The following is a 19,094-nucleotide window of genomic DNA, read 5'->3' as shown; positions in this document are numbered from 1 at the left end:
GATTACAACAAGATGTTGCCCAGATGTGCCAGTGTGCTGAGAAGTGGCAGATGGAGTTTACTTCAGATAAATACGAGGTGCTGCATTTTGGGAAAGCAAATCTTAGCAGGACTTATACACTTAATGGTAATGTCCTAGGGAGTGTTGCTGAACAAAGAGACCTTGGAGTGCAGGTTCATAGCTCCTTGAAAGTGAAGTCGCAGGTAGATAGGATAGTGAAGGCAGCATTTGGCATGCTTTCCTTTATTGGTCAGAGTATTGAGTACAGGAGTTGGGAGGTCATGTTGCGGCTGTACAGGACATTGGTTAGGCCACTGTTGGAATATTGCGTACAGTTCTCGTCTCCTTCCTATCAGAAAGATGTTGTGAAACTTGAAAGGGTTCAGAAAAGATTTATAAGGATGTTGCCAGGGTTGGAGGATCTGAGCTGCAGGGAGAGGCTGAACAGGCTGGGGCTGTTTTCCCTGGAGCGTTGGAGGCTGAGGGGTGACCTTATAGAGGTTTACAAAATTTTGAGGGGCATGGATAGGATAAATAGGCAAAGTCTTTTCCCAGGGATCAGGGAGTCCAGAACTAGAGGGTATAGGTTTAGGGTGAGAGGGGAAAGATATAAAAGAGACCTAAGGGGCAACGTTTTCACACAGAGGGTGGTATGTATATGGAATGAGCTGCCAGAGGATGTGGTGGAGGCTGGTACAATTGCAACATTTAAGAGGCATTTGGATGGGTATATGAATAGGAAGGGTTTGGAGGAATATGGGCCAGGTGCTGGCAGGTGGGACTAGATTGGGTTGGGATATATGGACGGGTTGGACTGAAGGGTTTATTTCCATGCTGTACGTCTGTGACCGTATGACCCTAAGGTAGAAGACAGAGGATGGTGGTGGAGTGTTGCCTTTCAGACAGGAAGCCTATGATGGATGGTGTGCCACAAGGATTGGCGCTGAGTCCACTATTTTTCGTTATGTTTTTAAATGATTTGTATGTGAACATAGGAGGAATGGCTAATAAGTTTGTCGATGACATCAAAATTGGAGGTGTTGTGGACAGTGAAGAAGGTTACCTCAGAGTACAATGGGACCTTGATCAGACGGGCCAATAGGCTGAGGAGTGGCAAATGGAGTTTAATTTCAATAAATGTGAGGTGCTGCATTTCAGAAAGGCAAGTCAGGACAGGATTTATACACCTAACGCTCAGGTTCTGGGGAGTGTTGCTGAACAAAGAGACCTTGGAGTGCAGGTTCATAGTTCTTTGAAAGTGGAGTCTCAGGTAGATAAGATAGTGAAGAAGGTGTTTGGTATACTTGCCTTTATTGGTTAGTGCATTGAGTACAGGAGTTGGAAGGTCATGTTGCGGCTGTACAGGAACATTGCTTAGGCCACTTTTGGAATATTGTGTACAATTCTGGTCTCTCTATAGGAATTATGTTGTGAATCTTGAAAGGGTTCAGAAAGGATTTACAAAGAAGTTGTTAGGGTTGGATGGTTTGAGCTGTAGGGAGAGGTTGAATAGGCTGGGGATGTTTTCCCTGGAGTGTTGGAGGCTGAGGGGTGACCTTGTAGAGGTTTCTAAAATCATGAGGGGCATAGATAGAGTAAATAGTCAAGGTATTTTCCCTGGTGTGGGGGAAATCCAAAACTAGAGGGCATAGGTTTAGGGTGAGAGGGAAAAAATTTAAAAGAGACCTAAGGGGCAACTTTTTCACGCAGTGGGTGGTATGTGTATGGCATGAGTTGTCAGAGGAAGTGGTGGAGGCTAGTACAATTGCAACATTTAAAAGGCATCTGGATAGGGATATGAGTAGGAAGGGTTTGGAGGGATATGGGGCAGGTGGGACTAGATTAATTTAGGATATCTGGTCAGCATGGATGAATTGGACTGAAGGGTTCGTTTCCATACTGTACAGCACTATGACTCTGTGACTCTGCAACTGCTCCCACCAAGTTTAAAACACGCTGACGTCCATTATCATGCCGAATTTTCAGAACAAAAAGGAAATACACCACTATGTAATTGTCCCCTTGCAGGGTGCATTATAAGAGATATCTACAGTTTTGCATCCAAAATACCTGCTTAAAAACTCTTACTTTTCCTTTTGCAACTGCATTGTGGGTGCACCTGTGCAGATGAATTATGGTGGCCACTTTAATTGTGGAGTCCTGTCTCAGCACGTGTAATACACACTCCAACTTTAAATAACATTCTGATCGCTTAGAAATTTTATAGCTCAATTTAATTCTTTCACAATGGAAGTGTGGTGATCTGAAATACTTTATTGTTATATAAACAAAATCTAGTTCTGAAAATAGGTCATAAATTAGACTTTTAAAGCATTATTTATGATAAGATTTAACTGTTGAACTGATTTATTTATTCCAATTCAATTTAGTATTATTATCTATATAAATCTGTTCAAAAACCACATGCTGAAAATGTTTAGTTGGCCAGGCAGCATCTGTGAAAAGAAAAACAATGAGAACACTTGAGCTCAGTGACTTTTTGTCAGAACTGTTTGTGAGGAAGTGAAAGAGAGGGGCTAATTTCAGGAAAGGTTGATTCTGCTTTTAAGGCCCAAAGCATTAAAGTCAAAAAAGAGAAAAGGAGATAGGTTTAAAAGAGATGTAAATTGGAACAGCAGAACCAGCAGCAGCAACTGTCATCCCAAACAGTAGGGGCAAGGATGCTGATTTGGGATGTTGAACTTAACATAGATTCCACGCATTGGCTATTATAGAGTCGTACAGCTTGGAAACATGTCCTTTGGCCCAACTCATCCATACTGACCAGGTTTCCTAAACTGTGTTTGGCCCATATCCCTTTAAACCTTTCCTATCCAAATGTCTTTTAAATATTGTACTTATACTTGCCTCTACCACTTCCTCTGGCAGCTCATTTCATGTACGCACCATGCTGTGTTTGAAAAAGTTGCCCCTCAAGTTCCTTTTGAATCTTTCCCCCTCACCTTAAACCTATCCCATCTAGTTCTGGACTCCTCTCCCCTGGTGAAAAGACCCTGGCTATTCACCTTATCTATGCCCCTCGTGATTTTATAAACCTCTTTAAGATCATCCCTCAGGTTCCTATGTTATAGAGAAAAACTTCACAGCATCTCCTTATAACTCAAACCCTCCCACCTTGATTACATCCACAGTATATTTAAAAATAATCCTACCTTCAGTCCTCTGGGACCTCTCCTGTAACTAAAGAGGATCCAAAGATTTTGTACCAGGCCTCAGCAATTTCCTCTCTCATATCTCTCCATATTCTGGGATAGTTCCCATCAGATCCTCGAGACTTGTCTACCTTAATGCTCTTAAAACACCCAACATCCTTTTTCCTATCGACATGCCCGAGGATGTCAACACACCATCAACCATGTCCTTCACCTTTGTGGGTACCAATACAAAGGATTGTTAAGGACCTTGCCCATATCGTCCGGCTCCATGCATAAATTTTCTGCCTTGCCCTTGAGTGGACCTGCCATGTTCAGCAGCTCCCCCCCCCCCCACGTCTGTTGTTCCTTTTACTGGTTTTAATCTCTAACTCCTCATTCATTTTACTTGCTGACCTACTGTTCTGGTTCCCATCCCCCTGTCACTTCAAGAACTCCTCGCAACCATTAAGAAGTACCTTAATGTCTCCTGCCTGTACGACCCTCCAAGTGCATTCTAGAACTCCTCCACTTTTGGGTGAAAATATATCTCGTAAAGTCCTTTCTAAACCTCCTGCTTTTCACTTTAAAATTATGTCCCCTTGGTATTGACCCTGAGACTAAAAGCAACAGCTGTTTTCTATTCACCCCAATCATGCTCCTCACAATCTTACACACTCTATCAAGGCCCCCTTCACCCTTCTCTGTTCTAAAGAAAACAAACCCAACCTTATGCACCTCTCCTCAAACCTGATATGCTGCACCCCAGGTAACATCATAGTGAATCTCCTCTGTGCTCCCTACTGTGATTTATATCGTAGTTCCCTTGGAATTTCACAGTTGTTCATTTAAGTAATATTGTGCATTTTATATTCATCATGGCAAAGTGAACAGCTTCATGTTTTCTCACATTAGACTCCATCTGCCAGATTTTGGCCGACTTGGGAAACCTATTTGTATTTATCTGCAAAGTCTGTCTTTTTCACAGCACAGTTCCATACCTATCTTTGTATCATGTGCAACCTTAAATGATGTGAAGAATGGTAAGTACCTAAATTACTAATTAAATTGTAAAACGTTTGGACTCCAGCACAAATCCCTGTTGGACTCTACTTGGCATATCCTGTCAGTAAATGCTGTAGGATGAAATCCGGCTTAACCTGGTGACCGACCATTCAACAGCTCTTTCACCTTGCTTAGCACCATTTCCCCAATGATTGTAATTTCACTGTTTCCCTCCCAGTTTCATTTCTTGATTTGCAGTTATTATTTGAAGGCTTTTTGTATACACTGTGTAGTGACAGAAGCAGAATATTTGTTCATTCCATCCACCATCCCCATATTATAGAATATAGAACAATACAACACAGACCAAGCCCGTAGGTCCTCAGTGTTGCGCTGACTTGTAAACTATTCTCAGCTCGTCCACCTACACTATCCCATCATCATCCATGTGCTTATCCAAGGATTGTTTAAATCTCCCTAGTGTGGCTGAGTTAACTACATTGGCAGGTAGGGCATTCCACACCCTTACCACTCTCTGAGTAAAGAACCTGCTTCTGACATCTGTCTTAAATCTATCACTCTTCAATTTGTAGTTATGCCTCCACGTACAAGCTGACCTCATCATTCCAGGAAAAAGACTTTCACTGTCTACCCTGTCTAATCCTCAGATCATCTTGTACGTGTCTATACAATGCCTTCTTAACCGACTTCTTTCCAATGAGAACAAACCCAAGTCTCTCAGCCTTTCCTCATAAGACTTTCCCTCCAGACCTGGCAAAATCCTGATAAATCTCCTCTGCACCTTTTCCAATGTTTCCACACCCCTCCTATGGCGACCAGAACTGTACACAATATTCCAAGTGCGACTGCACTAGTATTTTGTGAAGTTGCAGCATGATATTGCGGCTCCGGAACTTAATCCCTCTACCAACGAAACCTAACACACCGTATGCCTTCTTAACAGCACTATCCACCTGGGTGGCAACTTTCAGGGATCTATGTACATGAACTCCAAGATCCCTCTGCACATCAATACTACCAAGAATCTTTCCATTGACCCAGTACTCTGCCTCCCTGTTATTCTTCCCAAAGTGCATCACCTCATATTTAGCTGCAATGAACTCCCATTTGCCACCTCTCTGCACAATTCTGCACTTTATCCAAATTCCCCTGCAACCTGCACATTCTTCCAACCTGTCTATTACTCCACCGACTTTAGTGTCATCTGCAAATTAACTAATCCATCCACCTATCCCTGCGTTTAAGTCATTTATGAAATGGCAAACAGCAGTGGTCACAAAACAGATCCTTGTGGCACACCACTCGTAACCGGACTCCAGGCTGAATATTTTCCATCAACCATCGCTCGCTGCCTTCTTTCAGAAAGCTAGTTTCTAATTCAAACTGCTAAATCACCCTCGATTCCATGCCTCTGCATTTTCTCCAACAGCCTATCATGTGGAATCTTATCAAATGCTTTACTGAAGTCCATGTATACCACGTCAACTGTCCTACCCTCATCTACAGGCTTGGTCACCTTCTCAAAAAATTCAATGAGGTTTGTGAGACATGACCTGCCCTTGACGAAACCATGTTGACTATCTGCAATCAAATTGTTGCTTGCTTGATGATTATACATGCTATCTCTTATAATCCTTTCCAAAACTTTTCCTACAACAGCAGTAAGGCTCACTGGTCTATAATTACCTGGGTCATCTCTTCGCCCTTCTTGAACAAGGGCACAACATTTGCAATCCTCCAGACAAAGACGACTCAAATATCAAAGCCAAAGGCTCTGCTATCTCCTCCCTAGCTTCTCAGAAAATCCTTTGATAAATCCCATCCGGCCCAGGGGACTTGTCTGCTTTCACTCATTCCAGAATTGATAACACCACTTCATAACTAACCTCGATCCTTTCTAGTCTAATATCTCATATTTCATTCTTCTCCTCTACAATATTCTCCTTTTCCTAGTGAAAATCAATGAGAAATGTTCGTTTAGCACCTCCGATCTCCACAGGGCCCACACTCAACTTCCCACTTCTGTCTTTGACTGGCGTTATTCCTACCCTTGTCATCCTTCTATTCTTCACATACCTATAGAAAGCTTTAGGGTTCTCCTTTATTCTATTTGCTAAAGAACTGCTTGTGTCCCCTCTTTGCTCCTCTTAACTCTCTCTTTAAATCCTTCCTTGCTGATCTGTAACTCTCCATCACCTCATCTGAATCATCCTGTCTCATCAACACATAAGCCTCCTTCTTCCACTTAACAAGAGATTTGCAATTTCTGTAGTAAACCACAGTTCCCTTCCCTTATCACTTCCTCCCTTCCTTACAGGGACATACCTATCAAGGACACACAATGTGTTCCTTAAACCAGCTCCACATTTCCATTGTCTGCACCCCCTGTATTTTGCTACCCCATTCTATGCATCCTAATTCTTGCCTAATCACATTATAATTACCCTTGCCCCATCAATAACTCTTGACCTGTGGCATGTACCTATCCCTTTCCAACACTAAACTAAATATAACTTAATTATGGTCACTGTCTCCAAAGTGCTCACCTACAACTAAATCAAACACCTGGCTTGATTCATTACCAAGCATCAGATCCAGTTGGCCTCCCCTCTTGTTGGCTGTTTGACATACTGTGACAGCAAACCTTCCTGTACACATTGGACAAAAACTGATCCATCCAACGTTTTAGAGTTATAGCATTTCCAGTCAATGTTAGGGAAGTTAAAGTCCCCCATAATGACCACCCTGTTCCTTTACTCCTACCCAGAATAATTTTGCCAATCCTCTCTTCCACCTCCCTGGAACTCTGCGGAGGCCTATAAAAAGCTCCAAGCAATGTGACCTCTCCTCTCCTGTTTCTAACCTCGGCCCAACTACATCAGTAGACAAGTCCTCGTCAAAAGTTCTTTCAGCCACTGTTATACTATCCATGACTAACAAGGCCACACCTCCCCCTCTTTTACCACAATGCCTGTTCTTAATTAAAGATCTAAACCCTGGAACCTGCAACATTCATTCCTCACATTGCTCTATCCATGTCTCCAAAATGACCACAACATCGAAGTCTTCGGTACCTATCCATGCTGCAAGCTCACCTACCTTATTTCGGATACTTCTAGCGTTGAAGTAGACACACTTCAAACCAGCTTGCTGTCTTCCAGCACGTTCCTGTGACCATGAAATCCTGTCCCTGTCCTCCCTACTCTCATCCTGCTGTGCACTGCAACTACACCTCCGGTTTCCATCCCCCTGCTGAGCTAGTTTAAACCCACCCAAATAGCACTAGTAAATTTCCCACCCAGGATATCAGTACCCCTCTGGTTCAAGTGAAGACCGTCCTGTTTGTACAGGTCCCACCTTCCCCAGAATGAGCCCCAATTATCCAAGTACCCGAAACCCTCCCTCCTGCACCATCCTTGCAGCCACTTGTTCAGCTGATATCTCTCCCTATTCCTTGCCTCGCTATCACATGGCATGGGTAACAAACCAGAGGTAACAACTCTGTTTGTTCAAGCTCTCGGCTTCCACCCTAGCTCCCCGAAATCCTGCCTTATATCCCTATCCCTCTTTCTACCTATGTCATTGGTACCTACATGGACCACAACTTGGGGCTGGTCACCCTCTCCTTTCAGCACCCCATACTCACTGTACATCTTTTTAAATTCCTGTAGAAACTCTTGCTGTATGTTTTTTATGTTTCTCGCCAGTTTCTTCTCTCAGTAATATCTTTCTCCTTATTAACACTTTAATTATTATCTACTGTTCTTTATATTTTAGCCAATCATTTGACCTGCTGTTTACCTTTGAGTAATTATATTTTTCCTTAAGTTTGATGCTTTCCCTAGATTCTTGTAGGAATTTATTTTAGGGATATACAAACTCTGATAGTTTTGAAATATCCCCTTAAATGTCTGTAACTTCATCTCTACTGATTTATCCTTTAGCTTAGCTTGACAATCCATTTACCTAGCTCAACTTGCATGCTCACCCAGTCGCCCTTAAGTAGCTTAAAGTTGCCCTTTAAGATTCTGACCTTGGACCTGATCTTTCTGTTCACACAAAGTTCAGACATATTGTGATTGCTGCAACCTGGGGATGCCTTTACTTTGAGATATTTATTTAATGTTGTTACACTACACAATGTCAATTCTAATATAACCCCTCTGGTTGATTCTGTTTAGCACTAAAAACAATACTTTTCACTGTATCTTGGTACATGTGACAATAATAAACCAAATTAAATCAAATTCCAGAACGTGCTGTTCTAAGAAAATATCTTGAAAGCATTCCATGAGCTTCTCACCAATTCCATTTTTCCAGCAGATTAAAGCCACCTTTGATTATTGCTGTCCCTTTCTCATAAGTACTCAATATTGCTTCTTGAAAGTTTCTTCTTCATGATAGTTACCCATGAGTGACCTCTTTCATCTTCTATTCTTCAATTCCACCCAAGATGATTTCTACATCCTGATCTACTGAACCAAGGTCATGTCCAACTATTCACCAATGTCTTTCTTTATTAACTCCACCTTTACCTAGCTCCCTGTTCTTCTTGAATGCTGTATATTTCTCAAATATTTGGGAATGAATCCTTGATATCCTACAGCCACAATCAGCTCATATTTATTTACATCAATATGAATTAACAACTTGTTTAATCTGTTATGAATGCTACATGCATTCAATTAGAATTTTGTTATTTTGTAATACCTAGTCTTGATGGTTGGTGTATTCTTAGCTTTTTTTTCTTCTCCGTTCCTTCCTGGCATTCTCTGACTCTTACTTATATCAGTATGTTCCTTTCTCCCATGGTCTATACTCTTGATATATCTTGTCCTTCCACATGTGATACCTTGCTCCATGATTTAGTTTCAAACCTTCTTTACTTCCCGAGTTATGAGTTTGCAAGAACACTGGTCCCAGCACAGTTTGGGTATATACCATCCGTACAGTATAGACCCCCACTTCCCCAGTTCAGAAATCCCAGTTCCCTAATAGCAATGTGAATTGAAAATTGGCTGAGTGATAGGAAACAGACTAATGGTTAACATAAAGTTAGTTTGGTGGAGGAAAATTTATTTTGGTGTTGCCCATGGTTAGGTGTTGGAGTGCTTGCTTTTCATGATAGATTATTGATCTAGATTTTGGTGTGCAGGGGTCAATTGCAAAATTTGCAAATGACACAAAACTTGAAAGAATTGTAAAATGAGAGAGTGACACTCTAAAAGGACATTAACAAAAATGGAGTGAGCTGTTAGGTGGCAGATGTGGTTCAATACAGAGAAGTGTTAAATGATGCAGTTAGGTCAAAAGAACTTGAAATGCAATGTAAAATAGGGGGTACCATTCTCAAGGCGATGCAATGAAGAGAGACTTGGGTCTGTTTGTGCATGGATTATTGAAGGTGGCAGGACAGTTAGATAAAGCAGTTAATAAAGCATACTCATGCTTACTTAAATTCACACTGTAAATGGATAAATTTGGCTTTGAAAGATGCATAGGCTCTTCACCTTGGAGTGGGGAGGCCATGGAGAAATATGGTAAGTGTAACCTACAGCATGGTAGAACAAGGTCTGGAAAGTAGTATAGGCTGGTCAATTTTTTGCTTAGCACATTTTTTGCTTAGCCTGCCTGAGAAATTGCAAAATTCATTAAATTATAACAAGTGTGTTTTACACAATAAGTGAGTTTTAATGTTATATTGAAACAGAATTTCAAGTTGCTTAATGTAAAAAAAAAAGGAAAGTTATTTATTGAAAAGAAGATATACCACTATATTTGTATACACAATACCATGGCCACATCCCATTTTAAATGGTAACGTTTTCACTCCTGCAAACATGACCTGAATTTTTCCATATTTGTTTTAAATGGTGTTTTTGGTTTGTTTTGGGTGGTGACCAACATGCCAACCCCACTGTTGACAAAATGTCCAATTGCCCACCAAATCCTGTGACGGGTGAGCTTTAGAGTTTCCCAGCAAATCCCAGACCCTGACATTAGTAACATGGATTGGCTGGCACTTTATGCCAATCAGAGGCCAACAACATCTCAATGTTAACGTTTACTGGTCCAGGCGTAACTTTGGGGAATCCAGCAGTGAACAGGCTAATAGTTCTTATTCTTTTCTCTTGGGTGGGCGTCGTAGGGTGAAATGTGTCAGGAATCAGAAGCAAGGGAGGAGAGTGACTGTAAGGCCAATCCTTGTCACCCATCCATGCCCCTGATTAACAATTGATTGGCACAATTAAAGGACCCTACTAACCTGACAGGCAAATGGATGGTTTTCTGGTCAGGAAGCCTTTTTCTTTCCAGCTTTGTAATTACACGGCATCAACAAGGCAAGAAGAAGCCTTAAGGAAGTGAAACTTCAATAATAGCTGAGGTATGCATTCCAATGAAAGGCCATTTTCACTTTTTGTTGGCCATTCAATCTGCTCACCAAGAACCCCACCATCACTCCTGTTTATTTGAGTCTTGATATATTACCCTGAACTGCATCCCCACTCTTAATCATAATCATCAAATCTTGCTTCTCAAACCGACCATTCACCCTCATTCTGATTTCAACAGTGATTACTGTCTTAGTGGAAGGTAACATTGTACATCTCCTGCTCAACCCCTCCAATCTGACCTTTTGCACCAATCCATTGCATGTCTACGTATCCATATAAACAATCTTTCCACCTTCAACCCTAAACTACTTAGCTGTAGGTTTGCTCTCAATCCTTTCATCTTCCCTCCTCAACAAATATATGCTGCAGCCTCTTGAGCCCCTGGCTTCATTGGGATAGATAAAGAGTTTCAATTCCTAACTCTCTCCTCCACCCTCCTTTCTGTTAACAAGCTTAGTGACCTTCAGACACTCCTCTTAAAAGTTGAACAAATTTTAACCATGTCCACTCCCAGCACTGAAGAGGACTTTAATTTTCCTCCTCCCTTTTGTATCAGTCTGACTCACTGGTTGAGATCAGAAGAATGAGGTTGCCAGAGTACTGTTTACCAAACATCTGCATTTCTTACCTACAGTATCCCTGCATCTCACTGGCTGTATTTTTATACTCTGAAAGATTTGTTGTTCTAAGGTTCACCCTACCCTCATTAATTGAATATCATCTCCCACATCACTCACTACAAGAGATCAAAGTATATATTTTTAAAACTGTGCCTCTTTTAAATGCACATTTGCACAAAGTGGAGTAAAGCTCCACTGCAACTGTTAAAATTCAAGCCAACGTAAGATGATTTTATAGTAGTTTAAGCTTGCAACGGTTCATGAATGAGATTGAGACCAGTATTCTGGGTTGTTTCCTTTTTAGAACATTGACAACTCAATATTGCTTTTATTGTCACACTACTGCATACTTAAGTGTTGTCTCTCTTAAGTAGTAATACTAGAGTCGCTACTAAAAAAAACTTCTTCAGAATAACAACAACAGTAGTTTGACTTTTTTCCTGTAAATTGGTTCATGTATCTTCACTGGATATGTTCCATTTTTGAGAATTGAAAGGAGAAGAGGAGGGAATATTTTTAATTAGCATCTGGTTTGATTGTTATAAGAATAAAATTTTAAAGACATAAAATCTTGGAGCATTTTTCTAATGTACATGAACTGTAGTACACAGTATAATTATAATTTCTTTTTCCCTGAAAGGTATCGATAGTTCCTTCCCAGTCATTATTCCCAGTGTACCAGATCATCAAACATCAATTGTAAATAATGAACTCCATGTTGTCAACAGTCCAAACTCTTCTCTACCTGGCACCAATGAAAGGTAAAGATACAGTTCACTCTGTGGGCATCCCTGACGTCTTTTTGTGAATTATGTAGTGTTTGACAAATAAATTGCAATTCTACTTATTTAAACACTACAAAGCATTTAGGATAATAAATACATTAACAGTATATACTAAATATGGCATTTTGGAGTCTAATATTTTTATTTCAACATTGATGAGTGGAGTAAAAAAAAGTCACAACTTTTCATCTTGTGCTCATCAAGACTGCGACAGAAGCAACCAGTTTTGGAAAGCAAGGAGCAGTTTTTACAGCATGAGGAGAGGATGCTTATTGCTTGGATCATGGATGGCATGAAGATGCATTAGGAACTGTTAGTGGCCGATCTTAGCTGAGTTAAATTCAGATCAGATGGGGGCACTAATTGGTCAGGGTGTTTCTATGGGAACGATAACATGATTGACAAAAACCTAATGAAAGGTGGCAATGAGAAATTTATGTATGTACAAATTTATTTTGCCCTCAAAGAATAGAGAACCGCACGTGTCCCATGTATGGGTTCTTGTCTACCAGTTGCTATATATCTCTCAAACTCATGTCAAGGCAAATGGCTGCCACTTTTGGCCGTGAACAGTGTCCATTCTACCTCAAATTACCCTGGAAGGAGAAAGTGTCTCAATTTGATCAACATATGAAGGTAGCCATCTTATGCTGCTACTTTGCAGTAAACTCTCAAATGGAGATTTTTACGAAGCAAATGCTGCAATCAAGCTAAAAACGTTTTGCCTACCACACAATTGAGTAGCATGGTGTGGGTTTTAGTGCCAATGAGATGCTAGGTGTGTAGGCCATTAATCTCAATAACTGACAGACATTACTTAACAACACGCATGCTTGCAAATCACAAGCATCATGTCCAATATTCAATGTGATTCTGATATTAGATAACATTTACTTAATTCTCAGTCTGAGAATTATATTGGAAATCAAATTGAGACTATCAGTGGGGCTCAGTGTGATTCAACAAAGCATACTAGAAGCCACATATATTCACACAGAGGACTCTGTTCCCTCTAGGTGAAAGGAATTTGTGAATACATTATACCTTTCTCATTAAGGATTGGATGAAAAAGACTTTCAACTCCAGCTACAATACCCTGACCAGTAATAGTCTCCCTGCTTGCTCTGAGTTCAATCAGTTCACAAAGATTGGCAGTTTAACAGTTCCTGCTGCATCTCCATGCCAATCATGGTCCAAACAATCAGCACCTTCTCATGTTGTATACATTGTTGCTCCTTTTCTAAATTTTGTTTCTTGTATTTTAGTCATAATGTGTGTAAGATGAAAAGCTTCAACTTTGTATCTTTTTAGCAACATTTACATTCTGTACTACCAAACAGTTGTATCTATTTATTTGTTCATGGGGATGACAGCATTGCTGGCAAAGCCAGCATTTATTGACTGTTCTTGATGCTGTTTAGAACATGGAAGTTGCTTTTTTAAATTGCCGCAAGCCACCTAACATAGGTGCATACTCAATGATGATAAGAAGAACCTTCAGGAATTTGAACCAGCCACAGTGAAGGAACTTGATGATAATGTGCCAAGTCTGCAGATCATATGGTTATTTTTGATGAAGGTGGAGGACAGCATAAAATAAATGATGATACACAGAACAATGTTGTCATTCTAACTTTCTTTAGCTACTACATTCTTTGCCTTCATTCCATCACGAGGTCAGAATTCGGGATGCTTGCTGATGATTGCACAGTGTTGATTTTGATTTCCAAATCACAGGTACAGACAGCTTCAATGTCTAGCTTGGAGCAAGATGTAGACAATTATTCAGGCTTGAAATAATGAACAAAAAGTAACCTGTGTCACACAGGTTACACAGGCAATGACTATCTCCTTCAAGAGAGACACTCATCACCTCCCATTGACATTCAATACTATTAGCATCATCATCCCAAATCAACATTCTGGAAGTCATCACCCAGTAACATAATGGGACCACACATATGGATGCTGTAGTTCACAGGGCAGATCGGAAGCTGGATGTTCTTTAGAATTACTCACATGCTAATTCCCCAAAGCCTTTCTGCCATCTCAAATGCACAAGTCAGAAAACACTCCATTTCTTGGATGAACACAAACACAAAGCTCGACATCATTCGTGATAAAGCAGCTTGTTTGTATAACACACCATTTATCAAGAGAATAGTGGTATTATTGCTGGACTGTTAATCCAGAGACGCGGGTGATGTTCTGGGGACTCTGGATCGAAAGCTACCATGGCATATGGTGGAATTTGAATTCAATGAAAATCTGGAATTAAGAGTAAGATGATGATTACGAATCCATTGTCGACTGTCAGAAAAAAAACACCTGGCTCAATAATATCTTTTAGGGAAAGAAACTTGGTCTGGCCTACAAGTGACTCTAGACCACAGCAATATTGACAATTAGAGGTTGTCAATCAATGCTGACCTAGCCAGCTATGCCCTCATCCCATAAATGAATTTTTAAAAATAATGTCACTATCTCTCATCAAATCCAACACCTTCTTAATTTCTAAATATATTGATGGTCTTCCATTGTTGCTGGGTGAAAATCCAGGATTAATTTTCTACCTTCATCACATAGACTAGGGTTATTCAAAAAGGTGGGTGTCTAGCTCCTTCTCTGGGACAATAAATTCTAGCATTGCTACAGACCTCTATCTTCTAAGTAAGCCTATATTATTGGAAGCAGTTTTCTTGTTTATTAGCTGTAATTCTTGTAGTATGGATGAAATATCTGAGCATGTAAACCAGATTCGCACAGAAATTAACCTTTTTCCTTCCCCCCAAGAGCCCCCTGAATAGGAGTTAGGTTAGTACACTCAAGAATACTGAGTAAAAGTTTTCCAATTGCAGAATCATACCTAATTTTGGACACTATGTAAGGTTTGAATTTCATAATTACATTGGCAATCATAAATCAGTTGTCATTTGGGCTCACAATGTGGCACACTTGCACACACTTGAAGATGCATGCATTGATATGTGTGTACATTCACTATCTGTTCAATTAAATAAAATAGGCAATAACCATTTTGTTATTCATTCTTGAGGGCAATGACTTGATCAGGCAGTGTCAATTTGCTTGGTTTAAATTTAAACAAAGTTAGGCAGTTAACTGTCAGTCATCATTTAGCTGGTGCATTGCCCTCAGTTCCTGGGCAAGTCAGAACCGGGCGTGATTGACTACTCTGCAGATTGCTGGTAGAAGTTATGACACTGTACCACTTCAATCAGCCATGACTCCAGAATATTGTTACGATAGAATGCACTGCAAACCCTTAATCTCATCAATACACCTGTTCAACACTATCAGGGTGGCACTGTGGCTGAGTGGTTAGCACTGCTGCCTCACAGTTCCAGAGACCCAGATTCAATTCCAGCCTCTGGCAACTGCCTGTGTGGAGTTTACATGTTTTCCCTGTGTCTGCGTGGGTTTCCTCTGGGTGCTCCAGTTTCCTCCCACTGTCCAAAGATGTGCAGGTTAGGTGAATTGGCCACTCTAAATTTCCCATAATGTTCAGAGATGCGTATGTTAAGTGCATTAATCTGTGGTAAATATAGGGTAGCGGAATGGTCTGGATGGTTTATTCTTCAGAGGGTCGGTGTAGACTTGTTGGGCAGAGGGGCCTGATTCCACACTGTAGGGATTTTTTTATATGCCGGTGTTTATTTGATTTGATTTTATTCTTCGGTTCCAAATAATTTTTGATATTAGCCTAATTTGATGCATCTATATTAGTATCTGTACATTATTATTTAATAAATTTTGTCCAGTGTTTCTCAATACCTTGCTCCCATAGATATTTATAGTTTTAGTGACCTGAATTTTTACTTTATTCAAGTGTTCTGTTTCAAATCCATAACTGATAATGAAATTAAAATCTTTCCAATCATTTTCTGAATTCAACTAATATTTTACATAATGTACAGCTTTGACCATAATATTGCATTGGAAAATAAAAAAAGAGGAAGTTAAATTCTTGATATATTACTTTTTGTCAAATATATATCTGTTTTGAAAGCTGTAAACATCTTGTATCACTTGGCTTTTTCTTTCTATGTGTATCCAGATCCGAAAATATTCCAAGAGACCGTCTTGTCATTTGTGAATCTTCAACAAATCAAAGGTTTGAAGAATCGATTGAGCAATCAGATGACCGTTTTAAAATTGGTAAGCTCAATCTAGAGCTACAAAAATGTTGACTGTTCTCATTATTTGTAAAGACACAACAAAAACTCCAAAACATGAATCTATACTTTAAACACTAAAAATGCAGAATGGATAAGTAGGCATTTTAAAGTGGGAAAAAAAAGTTGTAATTTCAGATTGAGACATTTCAACCGAGTTGAAATAAGAAGGCAAATATGTAATAGGACTAATTACAACAGTGAGGAGAAAAGGGCCAACTGAAATTCAAGCAATTTGATACTTTTAAACTAAAAACTAATATACAATTGCTTGCAACTAGATTTTTAAAATGTTGAAACCTGGAGGAAACTGTTTTCCAATGTACAAAGATCTTCAGTCAGATTGTGAAAAAGACAGACAATTAGCTAAATGGGCAAGGCATCACAGCATGAGTGTTAGAAGGTAATAGTGGGGATCTTGTGGTGCAATGATCGTATCCCTATTGCTGAGTCAGGAGATTCAGGTTCAAGTCTCACATGCTGCAGAGGTTTGTAATGACTCCTCTGAGCAGGTTCATTTAGAAATATCTAGAAAGTACTGGGGAAATCATGAGGCAAATAAAGGCTGAGCTTTTCCTATCTGTAGGTCGTAGAACACAATAAGTATGAAATAGTTTTATTAAAGGAGATTAATTCTGTTACATTCAGTAGTAAGAAAGCCAAGGATGCAAAAGTCAAAATATGAATAGGAAGAAAAATTATGAAGGCTTAAAGCAAATAGGGAGGTTATTGAACATATTCCAGCCCCTGAAAAGTCAGTTTATAAATTCCCATTCATAGAGTCCTAGAGATGTACAGCATGGAAACAGACCCTTCGGTCCAACCTGTCCATGCCGACCAGATATCCCAACCCAATCTAGTCCCACCTGCCAGCACCCGGCCCATATCCCTCCAAACCCTTCCAATTCATATACACAGCTGAAAATGTGTCGCTGGAAAAGCGCAGCAGGTCAGGCAGCATCCAAGGAACAGGAAATTCGACGTTTCGGGCATAAGCCCTTCATCAGGAATTCCTGATGAAGGGCTTATGCCCGAAACGTCGAATTTCCTGTTCCTTGGATGCTGCCTGACCTGCTGCGCTTTTCCAGCAACACATTTTCAGCTCTGATCTCCAGCATCTGCAGACCTCACTTTCTCCTCTTCATATACACATCCAAATGCCTCTAAAATGTTGCAGTTGTACCAGCCTCCACCACATCCTCTGGCAGCTCATTCCATTCGCGTACCACCCTTTGTGTGAAAAAGTTGCCCCTTATGTCTCTTTTATATCCTTCCCCTCTCATCTTAAACCTATGCCCTCTAGTTCTGGACTTTGGCTATTTATCCTATCCATGCTCCTCATAATTTTGTAAACCTCTATAAGGTCACCCCTCAGCCTCCAACGCTCCAGGGAAAACAGCCCCAGCCTGTTCAGCCTCTCCCTGCAGCTCAGATCCTCCAACCCTGGCAACATCCTTGTAAATCTTTTCTGAACCCTTTCAAGTTTCACAACATCTTTCTGATAGGAAGGAGACCAGAATTGCATGCAATATTCCAACAGTGGCCTAACCAATGTCCTGTACAGCCGCAGCATGGCCTCTCAACTCCTGTACTCAATACTCTGACTAATAAAGGAAAGCAGACCAAATGCCGCCTTCACTATCCTATCTACCTGCGATTCCACTTTCAAGGAGCTATGAACTTGCACTCCAAGGTCTCTTTGTTCAGCAACACTCCTGAGGACCTTACCATTAAGTGTATAAGTCCTGCTAAGATTTGCTTTCCTAAAATGCAGCACCTCGCATTTATCTGAATTAAACTCCATCTACCACTTCTCAGCCCATTGGCTCATCTGGTCAAGATCCTGTTGTAATCTGAGGTAACCTCCTTCGCTGTCCACTACACCTCCAATTTTGGTGTCATCTGCAAACTTACTAACTGTACCTCTTATGCTCGCATCCAAATCATTTATGTAAATGACAAAAAGTAGAGGACCCAGCACCGATCCTTTGGCACTCCACTGATCACAGGCCTCCAGTTTGAAAAACAACCCTCCACCACCACCCTCTGTCTTCTACCTTTGAGCCAGTTCTGTATCCAAATGGCTAGTTCTCCCTGTATTCCATGAGATCTAACCTTGCTAATCAGTCTCCCATGGGGAACCTTGTCAAATGCCTTACCGAAGTCCAGATAGATCACATCTACTGATCTGCCCTCATCAATCTTCTTTATTACTTCTTCAAAAAACTCAATCAAGTTTGTGAGACATGATTTCCCACGCATATGACTATCCCGAATCAGTCCTTGTCTTTTGAAATACATGCCTCAGCTTTAAATTTCTAGTTTGCAAATGTCTAGCAACTTGCTTTTAAAAAACTTTTCTGCTTCTAATAATATTTCTGGTATGACATTCCATTTACTAGTAGGCCCTTAAAAAAACTAAAGATACAGCTATGCAATGATTTTTAGCATGTGCTGCATAACCTTGCCATCTTCTGAGACTATATCAAGTCAGTATACTAGTCTTTTTCTGGTGTAAATTCTGCACTCTTTTAGACAGTTTTCCATTCTACATTATCTGGATTAATTTGTCTTATTTATTTGAAATTAGTTTTACTTTCCAGTCAAGCATCTTTGTCTTTAATTTCTTATACCAAACTATTTTCATTATGTTTCCTTTATCAAGGAATTCTCTAATTCTTGCATCACTACTTCATCTACTTCATTTTCTTTAAGTAGGTTCTGAATCTTTGAAAATATACTGATCCTGAATATGCATGAGAGGAGTAGTGGGGTACAAGTACAAAATCTGATGTTCTGACCTGTATTTGGAGGCTTCAGTCAACATGAGCAAATCTAGTTTGAGACTTGAAAACTAACCATTATCAGGAAACCATCTGAGAATGATGAATTCTTCTTCACTTGTGACTTAGATTTTTAGTTG

At 40.2% G+C, this 19,094-nt stretch overlaps 1 protein-coding gene across 3 annotated transcripts in view; it reads left to right on the top strand.

Annotated features, from left to right (window-relative positions):
* ofd1 (OFD1 centriole and centriolar satellite protein) overlaps positions 1-19,094 on the top strand; it is a 103,032-nt gene that overhangs the window by 69,506 nt on the left and 14,432 nt on the right. For all 3 annotated transcript variants that reach the window (XM_060833477.1, XM_060833476.1, XM_060833478.1), the window contains exons 17-18: positions 11,834-11,954; positions 16,054-16,154. In XM_060833477.1, the coding sequence (XP_060689460.1) occupies positions 11,834-11,954; positions 16,054-16,154 (222 nt within the window). The remainder of the gene's footprint in view (positions 1-11,833; positions 11,955-16,053; positions 16,155-19,094) is intronic.

The sequence above is a fragment of the Hemiscyllium ocellatum genome, chromosome 12 (assembly GCF_020745735.1).
Source record: "Hemiscyllium ocellatum isolate sHemOce1 chromosome 12, sHemOce1.pat.X.cur, whole genome shotgun sequence".
In the NCBI taxonomy this organism is placed as follows: domain Eukaryota; kingdom Metazoa; phylum Chordata; class Chondrichthyes; order Orectolobiformes; family Hemiscylliidae; genus Hemiscyllium; species Hemiscyllium ocellatum.
This window is presented reverse-complemented; position numbering and strand designations above follow the sequence as displayed.